This window comes from Micrasema longulum, unplaced genomic scaffold (genome assembly GCF_059751315.1).
Source record: "Micrasema longulum isolate JH-2025_06_02 unplaced genomic scaffold, ASM5975131v1 h1tg000824l, whole genome shotgun sequence".
NCBI lineage: Eukaryota > Metazoa > Arthropoda > Insecta > Trichoptera > Brachycentridae > Micrasema > Micrasema longulum.
This window is the reverse complement of record NW_028278016.1, coordinates 122,874-142,512: the sequence shown is the minus strand read 5'-3', so window position 1 is coordinate 142,512 and position 19,639 is coordinate 122,874. Positions and strand designations below refer to the sequence as shown.

The following is a 19,639-nucleotide window of genomic DNA, read 5'->3' as shown; positions in this document are numbered from 1 at the left end:
CAATTTTATAATGTTATATTATATTCCTGTAGATAATTAATAAGGCAGAAAGACAGATCTATAAGTTAGTACATAAAAAAAATATATACATATTTAACTTTTTTTTCTTTGCATATAAACTTTCATGAGTGTCCATTTCAATAAAACGATTTGGAGAAAAGAAATATACATTCTATATCACTTTCTTTATTTTTCACTCACCTTACATTCACTCATAGTCAAAGCACTTCATGTTAAAAGTTTTGCAACTTTTTTGTACTCAAAATCTCTAGTATTAATGAAAAACTTGGGTGCCGGGTATTTTATGCCCCAGTAAAATTTCAACTGTAAGTTATACATAAACCCCTTTACAAGTCAAAATGCAACGCTTTGTATTTTTTACCACATAGTTTCAGGTATTCTGAATTACCCATCATCAGGTGTAAATATAAACTAAACTAGAGTTTAGTTTACGTTGTAGTAGTTGTGTTATAATATATTAAACTTTTATGTGGTAAAAATTACAAAGTGTTTCATTTCAAATAAATTCAAAATGTTTTTCCACAAAGTAAATGCTGAAACAATAAATAATATAGGTTAAAATCTCAGAGTAATAATGCGTAACCTAGAGAGGAGCCCAAACGTAGGAAAACCATTCTACGACTATTGGGTATTAAGTTAGCCACAGTTCGCAGCAAAACAATGGGCCATACTCAGGTCGAGAATTGCCAAATGGATATTAATTTGCATTGTAATTACTTTTAAATATGTACCTGTGTATTTATCATTGCGGGGTTATTTCAATCTATTTTTCTATAATTCGCCTATATTTATTTTATAAAACTGAAAATACATGTTTGTGTTTGTTTTTTATTTATTTATTCATTTTATTCACAATATATTTATGTTATATTTATTGATACATAAATCCCAACTCCATTGAACCAAAGTTCTGTGTTGAGTTTGTTTGTTTGTCCGTCACATCTCCGAAATGGCGAGTCGTAGCGGCCTGAAATTTATACATGTCATTTTAGATGCGATTTCAAGGTTAACATTGGTATTTTCGAGTAAAATTTGAATCGACCTCTACTCGATAAAAACTCAAACTTTATATGAATGCCTAGTGCGACCCCGACATATTGCCTGTAATCAACTGTCATTATCAACAGTAAACATACTTTAATTTACAAATTTATCTCCTTATTGAGAAAAAATAGTATCTGAAGTAAATATGTTGATATAAGGAAAGTTTTTAAGCAACATAATACACGTGACGGGACAATAAACGCCAAAAATCAATGTAAATCATGGGAAAATATTAGAAATCCATTACCTGTAAAAACTGTCTCCTTTAACACCTTTGACGCTCCTACTGCTGCAACCAAACATACTGCAATTCACCATAGTCTATTTTTATTTATTATGACGTAAATATCCAAGTTATTTACAAACAAAGCCAAGCACAGCTACAAAAGCATCCGATCGAACCGTTTATGTTGTCAATTAAAACGAAATGGCCACCAATTGGTTGCTAGCCAACAAACCAACATCGCTTGCGTTCTATGAAACATAGTGTTAGGGCTTCTCTCTAGGTTACGCATTATTACTCAGGTTTAGGTCTTAGGTAAGTATTAGGTCAAAATGCATTTTAACAATAGAGATTCTATATACAGGAAAATTCATTACTTCATAATTAAAAATATTAGTAACTGTGAGAACATTACGACGCAGGAACACATTACACTGGAACCTCTTTACACATTTTCCAAATAAGACTACAAAAATTAAATAAAAAATATTTTTATTCATTAAGTTAATAATGCGTAATACAATACTATCGGTTTTTGGAATTCCCCTACATTGCTCTTTTACTTACTATGTGTAGTTATAGTAAATATACCTTTTTATAGTATTTGTCATGTTATATTTTTTAATAAAATTAAGTTACAATAAATAGTTAACAATTTCATTTTTTTTAAATACCGAATTGATTTTTATACAAGAAAACCCATTCACCATTGTTCCTTTAGAATACTTTTTTTTACATGATACTGCTAGAAATGTATCCTTTGTGTAAGAGGTTTCGATGTATTCTAATGTGTAGGAATTTAAAAAGCTGTAAGGACAAATCATCTGAAATTGAGGTTTGTATGTATTTTCTAATCATACAATCTGCATTGTCAACAAATTGTCAAAACATATTAATATTTATTTTGAAATCTTATTACTTTACTAATATGTATGTTTACATGATCTAATAATCTTAATAATACAAATTGTAGTAAAAATACCTAATTTTTGTAGTGCTGGAAAATAACATTCTTTTAGTTATTTGAACTTCCAAATATTTTAGATTTTTGTGTAAAATTAAAACATTTTATGAAATCAAAAAAATAACCAAGATATAAGAAAATTCAATTAAATATTTGTAATGAAATATGAATTTTAGTATGTATTATACATAATATTCACATTAGAACCTAAAAGAGATCTAACATTTTAATACAAAATTGGATTTCTTGCTTTTAGAAATGTGTCAGTCAAGCGTCAATCACTAACATACAATATTGAAAGAATGTCATTGCTGACATTCCAAACTAAAGCATGAGATTCCTCATGGAGCTACTACATAGTAGAAGGCATCGATAAATTGCCAGTACCGTCAACACACAAGATACATAATATGTACGTAGTTAGTACAGAATGGATGAGGACATGTATTAAACCATAAATACTTGTTTTAAATGAAATTTGCTTTTTAAATCTTCATCGTTTAGCCTTTTAAAAGAGCTATTTATAAAATAAGCAAAAAAGCTTCAGAAAGTCATGCTTATTAGGTTTTAAAATTGTTCATTTGTACAATACATTTCAATAATACATCGGGCCCCATAAATGGTAGAATAAAAGAAATAAATAAAATTCTATGTTAATTATTTGTTAGTTAATATCTTTGGGGATAGGAATATTTTAACTAGCTATAAATTAATGTTATCTAAGCGTAATTGGAAACACACAATATATAAAACAATACTTTTGGCTGACTCAATTATAATTGCCTATTCTAAACAATACGTAAAATAAAATTGGCTAATCTGATGTAATTTCACTAATGGCAACTTGTCCGGGTATAATGTGTCCGGATGTGAACCTCAACAGACTCGGGTCGATCTTGAAAAGTTTTTCTTGAGACACGTGGGTGTTGGTAATTATGGTCTCGATGTTTCCGCTAGAGTCCGCCGTCAGAGTCATCATCTTCATGTCGTTAGCAGTCTGTTGCCGTATGATGCTGAGTTCTCCGTTAGTGGAAGCCACGGCGACAAAGTTCAGCATGTTACTAGACAAAGTCATAGAACTCTCGACATTGACGACTTGCGAATCTTGAAGAGCAATTTCTCCAGATTCAACTTTAATCTCATCTGTAATAAGTGGTTCTGCAGTTTTAGACTTTTTGGATTTTCGTAAGAGTTTCTTTAGCTCGGGGCTTTCCGGTTCCGGGAGGTTGGGGATGGAGTTTATATCGGTGACATTGTGCGACTTGGCGAGGTGCTTCTTCAAGTAGCTGGAGGTGGCGCAGCCTTTGCGACAGATAAGACACGAGAATGGTCGCTCTCCTAGAGAAAAAAATTCCACTATTAAAGAAAGGTACGAACTCCAGCAAGGGAATATTTTAAATTAAAACCAAAGTCCATTTCCGTACCCAGTTGTGCATAGGGCACTGTGCTGGCAAACCAAATGTAATTTTACGGAAAGGTAAGGTGATAAGTCTCACGCTTTAGGTGTCAGTCTAGGTACAATGAAATTATTATTTTATTTATTTACATGCATGTAGTTTACTACACATTATTTGAGACATAAGTCCCAACTCCGTGGGACTAAAAGTCCTGTGTTGAGATGGGACGAGCAATTAGTTGACACAGACACATGAGTATATCACCACAAATATAGGATCAGAATCACAAAAAATAATTCAATATTTTAGTTTTGACAACCATCCAACCAGGATTCGAACACAGGATGTCAAGAATGGTAGGTGAAAGCGCCAACCACTTCACAACGAGGCAACATTATCTCCACTCCAGGGTTGTGGTTCTATTAAAGACAGAACTACATTCTTACACTATCTCGCACTATCTGCCTGTTTAATTCAAAAGGAACAAAGTAAGTAGTAGGTACCGGTGTGTATCCTCGTGTGTTGCTGCAACTGTCCGGGAGTGGTGAAGGCCTTGGAGCAGACAGAGCACACAAACGGCTTCTCTCCCGTGTGCGTGCGCATGTGCGCTGTCATATCGTGCCGGGCAAATCTGCAAACACAAAAATTAAGATCATTTTCCAGCGAGAACTGTTGGAAATATAACCATGCAATGTGTTGTTTGAAAGAAAAAATGTACTATTTTTCTATTTAACTGGGTAAAAATATTTTTTTCATGTTATTTTGATGCCACTATGATGTTTTTCCTGCAGTACTTTTTCTTGTGACTATCTTCTTACATGTTCTACGAAATCTGCATTTTTGTTAAAATAAAATAAATATTAGCATTCTTCTAATTTACCCAAATATTTTGACTGTAAATAACTCACTATTAGAAAATGGAAATAAATTTGGGGTAGAGTGGGGTTTGAACCTCAGACCTCTAATCTGTGAGTTTGCAACCCTAGCCACGAGACCACAACCTAATTGAACTCATTGACTAAACGCTATAAACTATAATAAAACGTAGCATAAACGGGTGTTTTTGATCGGCAAACTAATTTATGAATTATGGCAACATTTGAAATATATGAGTTTTTAAATTATTTTTATACATTTTGAAATGTTTTAAAAATACATATAACTTCCCCATTGTTATAACCAATCATAAAACCAGCCATATGATTCGGTATTGCCAGTGTAAAAATCAGTAATAGTTCTTAAACAAAAAATATAACTTAAGACAACAGATACCAACCTCCTCTCACAGATCTTGCAGGTGTAAGGCTTTTCTCCAGTATGGATGCGCTTATGGGCCGTTAGCGCGGATGAACTAGCAAACTTCTTGGTGCACTGGTCACAGTGGTATGGTTTTTCACCTGAAACAGCCAACATCTGAATAGGCAAAAGGCTTATTTATATAAAGTAAGCGTAGTAATAACATCAAAATTGTATAAATTAAAAATTATGTTAAATAATTACTGTATAATGTCGCTACATCTCTTCTTCTTATCTCTCCTCTCCCCGATGGAGGTTGCTAATCATCGCAGCAATTCTCAATTTGTTGGCAGCTGCCCTGAACAAGGACTGAGTGCTACAACAGAACCAGTCACGCTAGTTCTTTAGTCAAGAGTATCGCCTTCTACCTGCACTGCATCTTCCTTCAACCCTTCCCTGTAGAATGACTTGTGAAATGTTATATTTTTCGCCTCTCAACACATGCCCAAAGTAATCAAGTTTTTTTATTTATGGTCTTCAGCACATCTTTATCTTTTCTCATCTGCCGGAGAACATCCTCGTTTTGGCCTCTGTCTACCCAGGAGATTTTTAATATCCTCCTGTCGCACCACATTTTAAACGCTTCAATCTTTTTTTAAGTGTCTTGGGTGTCCACATGTCGAAACCGTAAAAAGTACAGAGAAGACGTAACATCGTGCAATGTGCATTCGGAGGTCTAAATAAAAGTATCTACTGCAAAGCAGGTAATGCATCCTGAAAAAGCAGTCTCGAGCCATCTCTACTCTGAATTTTATCTCTTGTAAGTGATTCCATTTATTATTCAGCCAGCATTCTGAATATTTATATTGATGGGCTTGCTCAATAACCTGTGCAACAATTTTTAAAGCCATTGGGAAAGTTTGTGGCTTTTTCCGAATAACCGTACATTTGGTTTTGGAAATATTCATTTCTAGCCCTTTATTTAAAATAGCCATGTGTACTTGGTCCAATAATAGCTGCAGGCTTTCCATGCGATCTGCTAGAAGGACAGTATCATCCGCGTATCGGATATTGTTTATAATTTGTCCATTTATGCTGATGCCATCAGTTAGTTCACTTAGTGCATCTCTAAAAATGGCTTCTGAGTACATATTAAAAAGGAGAGCAGACAGAATACATTCTTGCCAGATTTCCACGACATATCTATATCCAATGTCAATCCATCATCAACTTTTAATGCAGCCTTTTGATGCCAGTAGAGGTTACAGATTATTCTTATATGTCTAGAATCCAGGTTGCTTCTTTTCAAAATTTCTATTAGTTTTTGGTGCCATACTTTATCAAATGTTTTAGCATAGTCTATGAAACATGCGTACACATCCACATTCATGTTGTGGCATTTTTAAACAACCAATTTATTTAACTTCTCTAATAGAGCAAAATTCTTTTGTTTGGAGAGTTTTTTTTAAATATGTTTTATATATAATATGTTAGTTCCTTAAACTTTGCTTTAAAAAAAAATAAAATATTTATATATGTATATATATATAAACAGGGGTTCTTTAACCTGTCACATTTGAAACCACGATGATTTGTATGAGCAAGAAGACATAAGCACATTAAAAAAAATTTTTAGAACGACTAAAATCTTAAAAAATAAAATATAGAAAAAAAACAAATGGTTGCTTACTTCTGCAGGGGAGAAACGAGGAGGGGGGAGTATGGTACACCGTCAACCGCACGGCTGCGCCCCCTCGCTTATCTACTGCAGAAGTTAGCAACCATTTGTTTTTTTTAAATTACTTTATTTAAAAAAAAATTCTTCATTCTAAATATTTTTTTAAATATGCTAATATGTCTTCTTGCCTATACTGATCATCGTGGTTTCGGATGTGACAGGGTTTAAAGAACACCCTGTATATTTATATATACAAAAACACAGTACGGAAGTTTTAAGATTTTGTTGCTTACTGAAACTGTGGAAAATAACTAAATATAACACATCAACAACAATTTTTTTTTTTTATTTATTTATTTTCTCTCCATTGTATTCAGTTAGCAAGTATACATATTAAGCAACAAAGTCTAATTGGAATTTCGATAAAAAAAAAAGAGTTGTATCAACAATTTAAAACATGAACTTACGCGTGTGTGTTCGCATGTGAAGAGATAAGTTGGAGGACTGTACAAAGGCATTCCCGCACACTGTACAGACGTACGGCTTCTCCCCAGTATGGATGCGAATATGGGTAGTGAGAGTAGACTCGTGCTTGAATCTAAGTAAAAACGTTATATTTATAAAGGCGCTCAATATTTTTTATACATTTTTTATTAAAAAAAAACATTTATCTTTAATTAATTACAATAATTGAGTTGTTAGTCCAGAGAAGCTAAAAAACATTTTAATAAAAAAAAGACTACATATTTTGTTGCAACAGAGAGGGAAAACATTTTGAGAACGGATATGGAAGTCGCGTTTACAGAGCTTATGACATATAAATATGTAAATATATTTTAACATAAAGGTGTTTTTTTGGTACAATTATTTATTAATATTATTTCAGATAATTGCAACAATAATTGTTTTATTTTAAAAAATTAAAGAAAACTTGCTGTAAACTATTTCAATATTATATTGCCAAGTTATTGCTAAATATTAATTTATTTAAGGGGAATCACACAGCTTATTACCGAAAAAAGGAGGGAAAAAAATCACTATACAAACAATTATAAAGCCAATTATATAATTCCACAGCTAATATTCCTTACATAAAAAATAGTCCATAATATTTATTTATTTATTTATTTAAACGCCTTTTAGGCTTTTACATGTTTTACATACATATATACAAATAAAGACAGACATGTATTTTACAAAGAAGTATCAAAAAATATATAAATGATTTTTAGAAGAAAAAGAAAAATATCAAAAATATCATCATTACATATTATTATAAAAGTGGAAAGAACAGAAGTGCATTTTTAAATATGAAGACAGTAATACATTTTACACAAAGAAAGGAGCAAAAATAAAAATGAATTAAGAAGAGAAAGAAAAATAAAAATTAAAAAAAAAAACATTACATATTAGTAGAAAATATATGAGGATACATAATAATACATACATGTATTGTAGTGGAGAACAGGAGTACATTTTTGCGTATAAGTTGTATTAAAATAATCTTAAAATTAGAAGAAGTTAGAAAAATACTTATTTAGAATACATATATAAGTCAATAAACGGTAAACAATTGAAATCAACATAGTATTATTTAGGTATTACAATTTGAAGATAGTAAATTGATACACTGCCTTTTAAAATTCAAAAGTGTAATAATATTATGTCCGCCTCGTGGCCTAGTGAAGAAGTTTTGTGCTATGGGAATTTTTTTTTTTTTAAAGGGAGCAGCTTAAAGCTGATATATGTATGTAGGTTAATTGTGGGTGTGTTTTAACTTAACTAAAATAAATCTGGCCCATTTTTGAAGTTATTGAGACTACATGTTGAGACCAGCTCTGTGGGCAGCTTATTCCAACCATCAACAACATTATGGCTTAAATAATGGTATAGGTTTAATCTGGTTTTTTCCAGCCTGAGACTATGGCCTCGAAGTCCAGCATCTTGTTTTAGTTTGAACATGGAATCCAAATTTAGGCAGCTATAGTGACTGTTGAGTATTTTATCTCTCCATTAAGTCACCCTCTTCTCACCGTTCCTGCAACGCTGTGAGACTGAGAGTTTCTGCACATACGGAAGGCGTTTCAGGCTTGGCGACCAGCGATGTGGGTTGTCTTTGGACCCTTTCTAACAAGTTGATTTCCTTAACAAAATGAGGATTTCATATCTGAAACCCATACTCGAGAGTTGGTCTGATATAGGATTTATATATTTTCAGTAGCACATTTGGCTTTTTTTTTTAATGTTTAGTATGTGGCATTCCCATTTTAAATCATGTTATTGTTATTCCTAGGTTGTTTCACAGCTTTTAAATCTGCAAGGAAAAAGTATTTATCTCACCTCTTCTCACACATGGTGCAGGCGTGGGGCTTCTCATCGCTGTGAATTTTCATGTGCGAGTTGAGGAGGCGGGAGTCTATGAAGCCTTTCCCACAGTCGGAGCACACCCATGGCCGCTCTCCCGTGTGCTTCCGCTCGTGGATGTTTAATGAGTGACGGTCAAAGAAGCTGGAAAAAAAAAATATTTGAAGTATGTTCGTGCCCCCCGTGTTTTAGAGCTTAGGACTCTTACATGCGTCATGCGGGTTCTCCGGGTTCGATTCCGGGTGAGATCACAATAATTTTTTAAAATAAAGTTACCATTTTTAAAATATGATTTTATAAAGATTATAACAATTTTTTTTTTTTTAATACGAATCAAAGTATATTTCAAAATTTTGAAAAAAGATCATTCGTGAGACAATAAAAAACCAGGTGAGATGAAAAATTCCAATATAAAAACAACGTAAGAAGACTCTTAATTATTGTCACAAATTAAATGCGATATTTCTCAAGCACGGGTACATTATTGTGTGCTGCTTCATATGCTGTGATTTGGTATTTTGGCTTGTTGCGGTGCAAAAAAGATCATATTCCACAAACAATAAATACTCACGCCTTGCCGCACTGGCTACAGATGTACTTCCTCTCCCTGGTCTCGCCGGTGTGGCGCCGGAAGTGTCTCGTGAGGGAGCCCATCTCGGGGAAGCCCTTTTGGCAGATGCGACACTTGTGGGGTTTGTCCTCCAGGTGAGTGCGGACGTGGCGCTTCAATTGTACGGTGGCTGTGGGCAGGTATGCACATGTTTAACCCCCAAAGCACGGAACAAATAAATACATCTTTTAAGAGCTACTGAAAATCTGGATATTCTAGAGAATATATGTTAGTTTATTTTATTAAAGGGCTGAATCTTAGTCGACATAGATGACATTTAATCAAATTGTTTTTCTTACTAGAAAGTGTACCGGAAAATATGTTTTTACCCATTAGTTGTCTCAACAATATTAAGTTCAAATCATGTATAGCTTCACCATCCACGAAAATTTAATAATATAGCCCCCCAAAAGATGCTACAAGATTTAAGCATATCAGCTTTAAGCTACTTGCTTAAAATAGATTTAAGCGTATCAGCTTTAAGCTGCTTGCTTTAAATTAATATGATAATGATAATAACATTTACTCACCTATAGCAACCAACATTTAGCTCTTTTACTTAATAAAATTCAACAGATAAAAGAATTGAAGAAATATGGATGTTAACACATAAGTGGAATTAGTCGCGTGCACAGAGTTTTCAACTAGGGTAGGCAGTAGAAAAAAAGTACGTTTTATATAGTATAAGTACCTAATCAATCTTACCAAACAGTTTCCTTCACTAGTCACATTAGTTTGAATCGCTATGCCGAAGGTAGTTAATATTGAAATTACCTAAGCTACATCAAATATCCAAATAAATGCTAAATTTATATCATATATTTCTTATTTTTAATATAATTTATATTATATATTACTACGAAATCCTTTTTTTGAATATTTTTATATTTTCATTTATTACAACCGTAATCGCTACACTCGAAATTAAATAATTTTGGGCTCTATTTGATATTCTCGTAAATGCACTACTAGATTATTGCAAGTGATTTTCCAAGATACCGACATATTTAGCTAGCAAATCAATAAGTTCCAAAAAATTATCTTTTTTATTATTTTTTTAAAAATAAACGCGAAACAAAAATACTCTCGATTGTATAATTATAACAGAAACCAATTTGAGGTTATTTATTCGACACGACTGTCTTTTATTAAATAATAATCGAAAAAAATGCTAGATGTCAGTAACGTATTCGTTTGTTCTTTTTAAAACAATGTACCTACCAACGTTTAAAAAAGTACTGCCTACTAGCTTACAACTGAAATAAAACCCACACATACACATTTCGTAACCGCATCGCGTTATGTTCCTTTGGAAGAAAAAGGCATTTGTAGTTCATGCTTCTCCCGACCCAGGCCAATAGGCACGCTGTTCGGTACAATATATTACTTTAACCGAATTATCTCTGGCGCGTTTTTCAAATTTTAAAAATAGTTTATAATAATAGTTACTAATGTTTTTGATATAATTTTTTGCAATTATTTTAATGAAATTCTAGTAGGGTAGGCACTGCTTATGTGCCTTTATGGAACGCACTCCACTGAGTGGAATAAACCATTTATAGTGCATAAAGCGATAACTTAAAAAAGCCATTGAAAACTCATAAGCCCAGTAAATGCCTAGAATTCCATATTGCCTTAAGGCAATATATATTGAGGGTTTTCCATCTCTGTTAAAATATCTATAAAAACAAAATTAACACTACACTGTACAGTTCCAGGACTCTTAATTAAATTAAATTTGTATAATTTTTTTTACATAGCAAATAAAAACTAACAAAAGCGATGTTTTTAGAAAAAGAACAGATTGAAATTTTGCAGCCTCATGTTCATACATTATATAAAGAATAGTTAGAGGCAGTACTGACTGAAGAATTCCTTGCTGCAATGTCGGCACACACAGCGCCCAGGTCCGGCCAAGTGCACCGAGGAGTGGATCCTGAGGTCTCCCGCGCAGCTGAAAGTCAGGTGACAGTGGGAACACGGGATCCGGTCTTCACTGCCGTCCACCTCTGGTCTGTGAGAACTGGAATGCTTGCGTAAGTGGCGTTGCAAATCCGCCGACTCGATGAAACCCTGATGTTGAAAAATAAGAAAACCTGATCTAAGCAGAATTATCTTATACCTATTATTAGTTCGGCGTTTACTTTGAGGGATTACATGGTTAAATTAATGGAATAAAATAAGTTTAAGACCAATCAAACGAGTTTATTTTTTTAAATTTACAAAACGTTTTAAATTTATGGTTGTATTCATGCTCAGGTGTAATTATAAACATTTATTACGATTATCTAGCATTAATTTAATCAGAATTATCTATACCCAGTATTTTTATCTGTAAAATAATAATAAAATTAAAATAAGGAGTTATCATTTGTTTTGCAATGGCAATTTTTTTCACACAGTAGATGAATCGCGACACGCATCTGTCCCGCCATAAGTTCTTAGCTTCTTTCACATTCAAATACCTTGTCAATCATGTCCTTCAATTGTGTCTGTTGTTAACATGTCCAGATTCAGATTTTGGTTTATCTGATCATGCCATGTCTTTCTTGGCTGTCCTTGGTCTATGTAACCATTCTTTCTCGTATATATATCTGTTTCACCATTCGTTCCACATGATCAAACTATCTTAGTGACCCTATCTTAATCTCATATACCTGTATCAGATTTCCATTCACCTCGGATTTCATCATTTGTAACCTTGTCATACATCACATTTTAACTGCATTTACTCCGCCTTTATCCTTCCTCCGCCAGTTCTATGTTTCACTTCCACGCATAAGTGTGATGATAATAATGTAAATTAGGATACGCTTTTTTTTTAAATGCAAAATTACTTACATATATTCTCATTCCAATCCACTGGTAAATATCGTCATCTTGGTGTTAAAAATACCCAAATGAAAAGAACCTAATATCTCTTTTGTCGAAAACTTTTCTTTTGAAATTTGTATCACATCCGGTGACGGTATTATAACGGTTTCATTAACCTAGCTGAATAAGAATGTCGGTACTACAAAGGAAAGATGTATATTTGGTTAACGAGTCAATTTAGTAATTTTTTTCAATATGATATTGTGGCCTAGTTCTATTTAACACCGAGCCTACAATATTGATATATGCAGTCTTCTTTTTCTTAGAATGACATTTGAGGATTAATATTGTAACAGTAAATTTGTGTGGAAATTATAAAGACTGAGTTGTTTAAATCAGTAACATGTATTATGTTCAGCAAAATAAACATTATCGAATAAATATTTTTGATATCATCCAATCTTCTTACCTTACGGCATATGTCGCAGTTGTATGGTTTCACATCAAGATGAATTCTTTCATGCCGGGCTAACTTGCGTCTATCTAAAAACGTAATATTTATGCTAATTTTTTTTTTATAAATACATTTTTTCAATACCATTTACATATATTATGTATATGTCCATAACTAAAAACATCAACTCATCACTTTTCTAAATATTTTTAATTTCAAATCTTTAAATATGATTTTTTCTTATTCATAAAGAATAATAGGGAAATTGTTATTGTGACACCTCATGTGTTCTTTAAAAATATCTCCATGTTGTTCCAATGTAAACTGAATAAAGTACTATGGTGAAGGTGAATAGTGGGATTTGAATGTTAGTGTAATTGGTGTCCTGATAAAACTGGTAGACATAGAAAAGTCAGTAGGTGGTTATGTACAAATATTTACTAACATTTATTGAAATGCTTGACCACAAAGTCAATGCTTTGAAATATTAATAATAAGCCTCTAAAGTAATCATATTAATAAATTAATCTTTAAAAAATAAAATAATGGATAGTAAAAGTTTTTTCACTTTCTTATGATTTAAAAAAAAATGTTTCCTAACTCCGTTAGCTTTCTCACGCTATTCATAAGTAAATATATATTTAAAAAATATTTTATTCTTTAGTATTACAAAATCAATTACTTGAAAATCCTTTTCCACACGAGTAGCACTGGAAATCCAAAGATGTCGTTTTATTATCACCGGGAGACACAGGATCACTGAAAATAGTAAAAACTCATTTTTTAATTTGATTTTTTTAAAATTATGATTTTTAAAAAGGAGTCAATCCTTAATGTCTCGGACTAGCATCCCTTTCACAAATCCCTACCTCTCTACCTCTCCTCTAACTAGCGGACTTATATAAATACATTATAATTTAATAATAAATATATTTTTAGTCCCAATTAAAAAATTTAATTTTAAAAATGTTATTTAAAAATATGTTATTGGGATATTTTTAAAAGTACACCATAAAAAATGCTCTTCCGAAGTTTCGCAGTATGGTCCTGGAAAACAGTGAATATTAGTTTCATAGCTGAAATTTAAATTTTACAATCAAAGGTCAGGAGAGCGGGGAGAAAAAAACCTCGTTAATAGCTGAGCAGGGGTTGCCTAAGTATGTACACTTATCATACATAGTTTTACCACACATTTGCCGGAGAGAAAGCATTTGGACAGCATTTAGCATCCTCGTTTTTACAAGACGGGTTGTTGAAAATAGTATACATGTTTATTAATATGTTATCGTAAAAGTAAAATTATACAAAACGTAGGATAACACTAATTGCATAGTTGGTTGTAAGATATTGCTTTACATAAATCAATGAATTTTTTTATATTGAATAATAATTGTCTCCACAACCCATCTTATTATAATGCATTACAGATAAACACACCACAATAAAGAGCTTTGAAATAAATTATATTTCAAACATCATAGAATTTATAATAGGTGTCTTGACTTGTTAGAGCAATTTATTTATTTATTCATAAAAAGATACTACAAAAGAATAATAATATTTCCTTAACTCTATGAGGCCAAGAGCCTCGCGTTGAGTTGGGATACAACATAATGGAAAATGGAAGCATGCATATTATTAAAGAATACCAAAAATAAAAATTATTACATAAACATTAATTTCAATAAACATCTGGACAACACGATTCATAGTATATAAATGTATGCAATGTCTCGCAGCAGTCTCCTGCATTGGACTGTAAACGTACCAATTGTCAGAATTGTTTCCTGCTCCATCATCCATTTCCTGAGAACCATCTTCATCCTTGTACTTCTTGGGTCTTCTAACACTTCGCCGTACACTTCTCTTGATAATCTTGCCGGCATGCTTATGCATAACTGCAAACATTAAAATCATATTGATAATGGAGAAAATAAATATGTGATATTGTTGGGTAAGACAACTATTTTTTTTACTAAGATTTTTTTAAATGTTACGTAATTTATTTATTTGTAAATTAATGAAAACATGATTGATCATTTTTATGGTATTTTTTATTATAGATAAAAGATAAAAGTTCATAACATTAACATAAAATAAATACATAATTACCCTGGTTTGAGGGATTTTTCAAATTGCAGAATTCAAAACCAACAATAAATATTATTTGTATCAATTGACAAGCCAACGCAGTAATAATGAAATATAACTGGTGTTTTTAGGGGCATTTGCACAAAAAAGGGTAAAAAATTGTTGTATTTTCATAAAAATTAATTAGTTAAGATTAAAAACATTAAATATTATTGTTTATTTTTATACAAAAAATATTTTTCATTGTAAATCTTGTATGTATTACATAGCAAAATTCATAATGTTTCTGTGTAATGTGAGCAATTATGCCATTTAGAAAATAAACTTATAAAACAATACTTACATTTTTTTTGTTTGCTGGTCTTTTTTCTATAATGATGTCTGTATTTACTATCTGGATTTATCACAATTGAAGGAATTTTGATAATTGACAAGTTACGATTACGGAGCATATTTCCGTTTATTTTACTACTAACAATAATATTGTATCCAGTTTGGTCCTTATCAACATGATTGGTAGAAGGTATCGATGAAGATGTTTCCCGGTATTCGTCATGGACGTATTCATAATCTAGTGGTTCTTTCTTCGCAGCTTCAATACCCAAATATTCCATTTCCCCCATTTTACAAATCTTCCGTTTCTGTGACTTTTCATCTTCCCTTAAACAGAAAAAAACACTGCTGAAACCAAGTTAGCGCTTAAATAGTTTTTTTGTAAAAACATTTATAATTATATCCTTTTTACCAATTTCATGAATCAGAGATTGTGAAACTGATTTTTAAACTGAAATGCTATTTAGTAGGACATATAAGTTTATCAAGATTTACAAAAAGAGGGTGAAATACCCCCTTAATGTACTATTAGGTTTTTCTTAAAAATTGATTCATAAACACACTTATTGACGGATCATCAATATTGACAGTCCTTTCTGGAAAAAAAAAATTTTATAAACGACATTCCGAAATGAAAAGCATTGAAAATATAAAAGTATTTAAAGCCAAATTAAATAATCATATTTAACCCATTCCATTTGAATTTTTGTGTTATAATTCACGGATTCTTGTAATAAATGTCTATTTTTTAATGTTTATAAAATTGTTTATATTACAAAGAAAATGTAATAAAACTTATAAAACGAACAGCAACAAGCATCTAGCTTTATTAGGGAGATATTTTAAAAACATAATATATTCTGGCGTGACAGTAAAAATAAAATTGAGAGACTAACAGGTTGGAGGTTTGAGGTTCCTCCTTCATGCCCTGCAAATGGCCTTGGGGGAGGAGACAGCGCAACATGGACTCGGAACGCTCGCACTGCTGCTTGAAGGAGAAGCACTTCCCCACCAGCTCCACGCACTCGCCGCACATTATCTCCGGGAGGCCGTCACCAAACGACAGCTGCAAACACAAAAATATAACATTGAGACAACTACACTTAATTCTTAATGGTGTCTAGGACCGGAGCCGGACCGGACCTACCAAAGGTTCAATTGGCACGAAGAACCAGACACTCGCAACCATTAACAATTGTGTATATTCCCATCCTTTTTAGGTAAATGACGAGGCGTTAGCGCCTCTTAGATCGGGGGCTGTATAAGACACTGAAATTATACACCAATAAGAAAGTTCACTTAGGGGAAACTGGATTAAAAAAATGATTTTTTACAACATATTTAACAGCATATTTAACAACATACTTAACTATTTGAGCATTTAATTGGACACTTAAGTTTCTCAAAAATGTATGAAATGGGATTTAAAAAAAGATTTTTTACAACATATTTAACAGCATATTAACAACATAGGTAACAATTTAAGCATTTAATTGGACGGTAAAGTTTCTCGAAAATTTATGAAAAAATGTATAAAAACTACTTTGAACTACACCACAAGGTCTTCCAAATCAACCAATGATAGAGCATTGAGAACTGGCGGAGTAATTTCAAAATTACAAAACTTTAAAAAGTCATAGTGCTGATAATATGATACATAAAAATATTTTTTTAAATTTTGGATTAGCTTGATAGTCTATTGACAAATCTAAAATTATTAAAAAAAAACACTAGACTTCCTCATTGGAGAAAATTAAATATTAGAAGTAAAAAAAAATCTTCCAAAGCAACATTGGCACTAAATATTTATTTTTGATCATTTCCTTATCCACACCCAATGGTGCATGGGGCACTGAATTGGAACTCTGATTGCAGTGTTTAGATCATTTTTGTTACATTGCAGGTAAGGCGATTAGTTTTATGCTCCAAGTGCCAGTCCAGGAGCAATGAAATATCGCAGTTTGAATAACCTTTAAAATCAATATTTCACATCAACCGGGCCAGGAATCGAACAAGAATGCAACGAAGCAAACTTATCTCCCAACGATTTCCTTGTTCAAGACTTTTATCTGAGAGCCAGTTCTGGTTCTATTTCACAAACAGAATTTTATTTTTCATTCGCCTGGACAGAGAACATTAAGACAACTATACTTATTTCTTAGAGGTGTATAAGGCACTGAAACCGTACATCAATTGCAGCAAATTAAATGTTAAAAGTAGAAAAATTCTTTCAAACCAATGTTGGGATTAAAGATGTGTCTAAAAATTAATTCCTAAGATCATATGAAGCATTCTTGTAATAACTGATTAAGATAACGACAATTATTGTATAAATGCGGTGTCCTATGTACCACCAAATGCAGATAGTGAAATTAATGTAAGGAAAAGAAATAGTTTGCATATATTTATTGCTTTAATAATATCTACGCTCTAAAGGAAAAAGTTACCAAGCGACAAGTAGCAACTTTACAGAAGAGCCAATTAAAGCCTTTCTATTATTTTTTCAATTAATAAAAAAAAATGGCGTGATTCCTGCATAATTAAAGTGAAATTTTAAAACATGAAATTTATTAAAACTTTAATTGGCTATTCCTTATACATGTTCTTTGATAACCTTTTCCTTTCCAGCGTCGATACGTATTACATAAATATAATTTATCATAATATTATGCACGCATGGAAAGGTAAGTACTAAAATAAATAAACAAAAACCTGTACAGCGGCAAACGACGTCAACATTTCGGCTATAGTCTCTACTTCCCAGGTGTCATATAACGAGTGCATATTAGCTTTCTCACTTAAGCAAGCTCGGCAAACTTTCGATATCGGAGTGGTATCGATGGATACGTATTTATCAAACTCCAGGGGCATTTGAATTTCAATTTCTTCGACCGGGATTGAAGAACTATCATTGTTATGATCCAAATCTGACGTTCCGACTACGAGAATTCGATCCAACCGAGTTCCGTTTACGTTGATACTGCCTACAACTGCGGACTGCAGCGACTCATTTAAAGCTACATTTATGTCATTTTCGTCACTTTGTAAAATTATTTCACCCATGTTTTAATTTTTTTATATAAATAAAATCGAAAAAACTATAATAACGCCACGCTTACGCACTTACAAAGATACAGCGAAAATAAAATGGCGGATTGACAGATAAAAAAATGTTGCTATTGTAAAATTTTAATAATTATTAAGTGAAGTTGGGGCATTTTGCTATGAAATCTCTTCTTATAAAATTTGGAGAAAAAAAATATGACTGTAATAAATATTATATAATAAAGATTTTCGTTATTTATTATCCTTTATGGTTTTGTTGTTTATGTACTCGCCATAACTTGTAAATATTTGTAACTTGTTTGCGGCCAATATTATCATGTTTTGGTAAAGGGCCTTAATAAAGTAAAAAAGAAATTGCGTAAACATAGACGGAATTAATTCAAACTGGTTTTGTTTAAAATTAACTTAAAAATTACCCTAAAATAGCTTGAACGTTATTTATTCTGCATTCTTTTAGATGCAAAAAAGGATAGGCGGAATTAAAATAAATTAAAATTTAGGGTGCGGGCTTTATAAAGCGCATCCGTCTAATCTGTATAATATTTATTTTTAGGTTGCCGCCAACATGTTATTGAAAGTGGCTTGGTGGGATTTTAGTTTAAGTAAAAATAAGAAAATTGAAATGTTAAAACTGTAAAAATGTATAATTATGTTAATAAAATAACTAAAGAAGTGACGTCAGAAGCTTGTGTAGCATTGACCCTCTCACCTCTAAGAAAAAAATAATCTGCAGCATCCAGTGTTTAAGCAGCTTCATATAAATTATTTTGTAATGAAAATTCATAGACCTAGGTCTAGGACGTCTAGGTAATCATAATTACTCTTACCAGTGTTCAAATACCCAATTGCCAAAGAATGTGTAGGCAACTAGTTATTTATTAACATGTTTGTGTACATTTCAGGAGAGTTTTTTAAAGATAGGTGTGTAAATTTCATCCTCATTTACCTTTCCACACCTAATGGTGCATACGGCGCTGCATTGGTACACCAATCGCAGCATATCTGGATTATTTTTGTGAGATGATTGTTAAATGAAGGTGGGATGATCAGTCTTACGTTATAGATGCCAGTCCAGAGACTATGAAATATTATAGTGTAAAAACACCTTTTTAAATAAATGTAATATTTTATGTCAACCATGTCAGGAAACGAACCTCAAACCTCTTGCACGGTAAGAAAATGCACAGAGCACTATATCACGAGGCTGATGTTTGAAAGTCTAGTAAAAAATATAAAAAAATAGGTACTGAAATTCCACATTAGGTGATACAAGTTCACTTCGTTAGCTTATTTATTTGTAAATTTTATAAAAAATGAAAAAAAACAAACAGAATATAAATATTT

At 32.0% G+C, this 19,639-nt stretch overlaps 1 protein-coding gene across 1 annotated transcript; it reads right to left on the bottom strand.

Moving 5' to 3' along the window:
- Positions 1-1,954: 1,954 nt before the first annotated feature.
- Positions 1,955-18,420, bottom strand: LOC148278793 (uncharacterized). Its single transcript, XM_088230857.1, has 13 exons — positions 17,942-18,420; positions 16,126-16,295; positions 15,240-15,556; positions 14,574-14,703; positions 13,488-13,564; positions 12,821-12,894; positions 11,403-11,610; positions 9,499-9,667; positions 8,904-9,071; positions 7,031-7,161; positions 4,926-5,046; positions 4,153-4,280; positions 1,955-3,590 (listed from the first exon to the last, which is right to left on the bottom strand). The coding sequence occupies exons 1-13, from the start codon at positions 18,290-18,292 to the stop codon at positions 3,067-3,069; spliced, it is 2,568 nt and encodes an 855-aa protein (XP_088086983.1). The 5' UTR covers positions 18,293-18,420; the 3' UTR covers positions 1,955-3,066.
- Between the last annotated feature and the right edge of the window lie 1,219 nt (positions 18,421-19,639).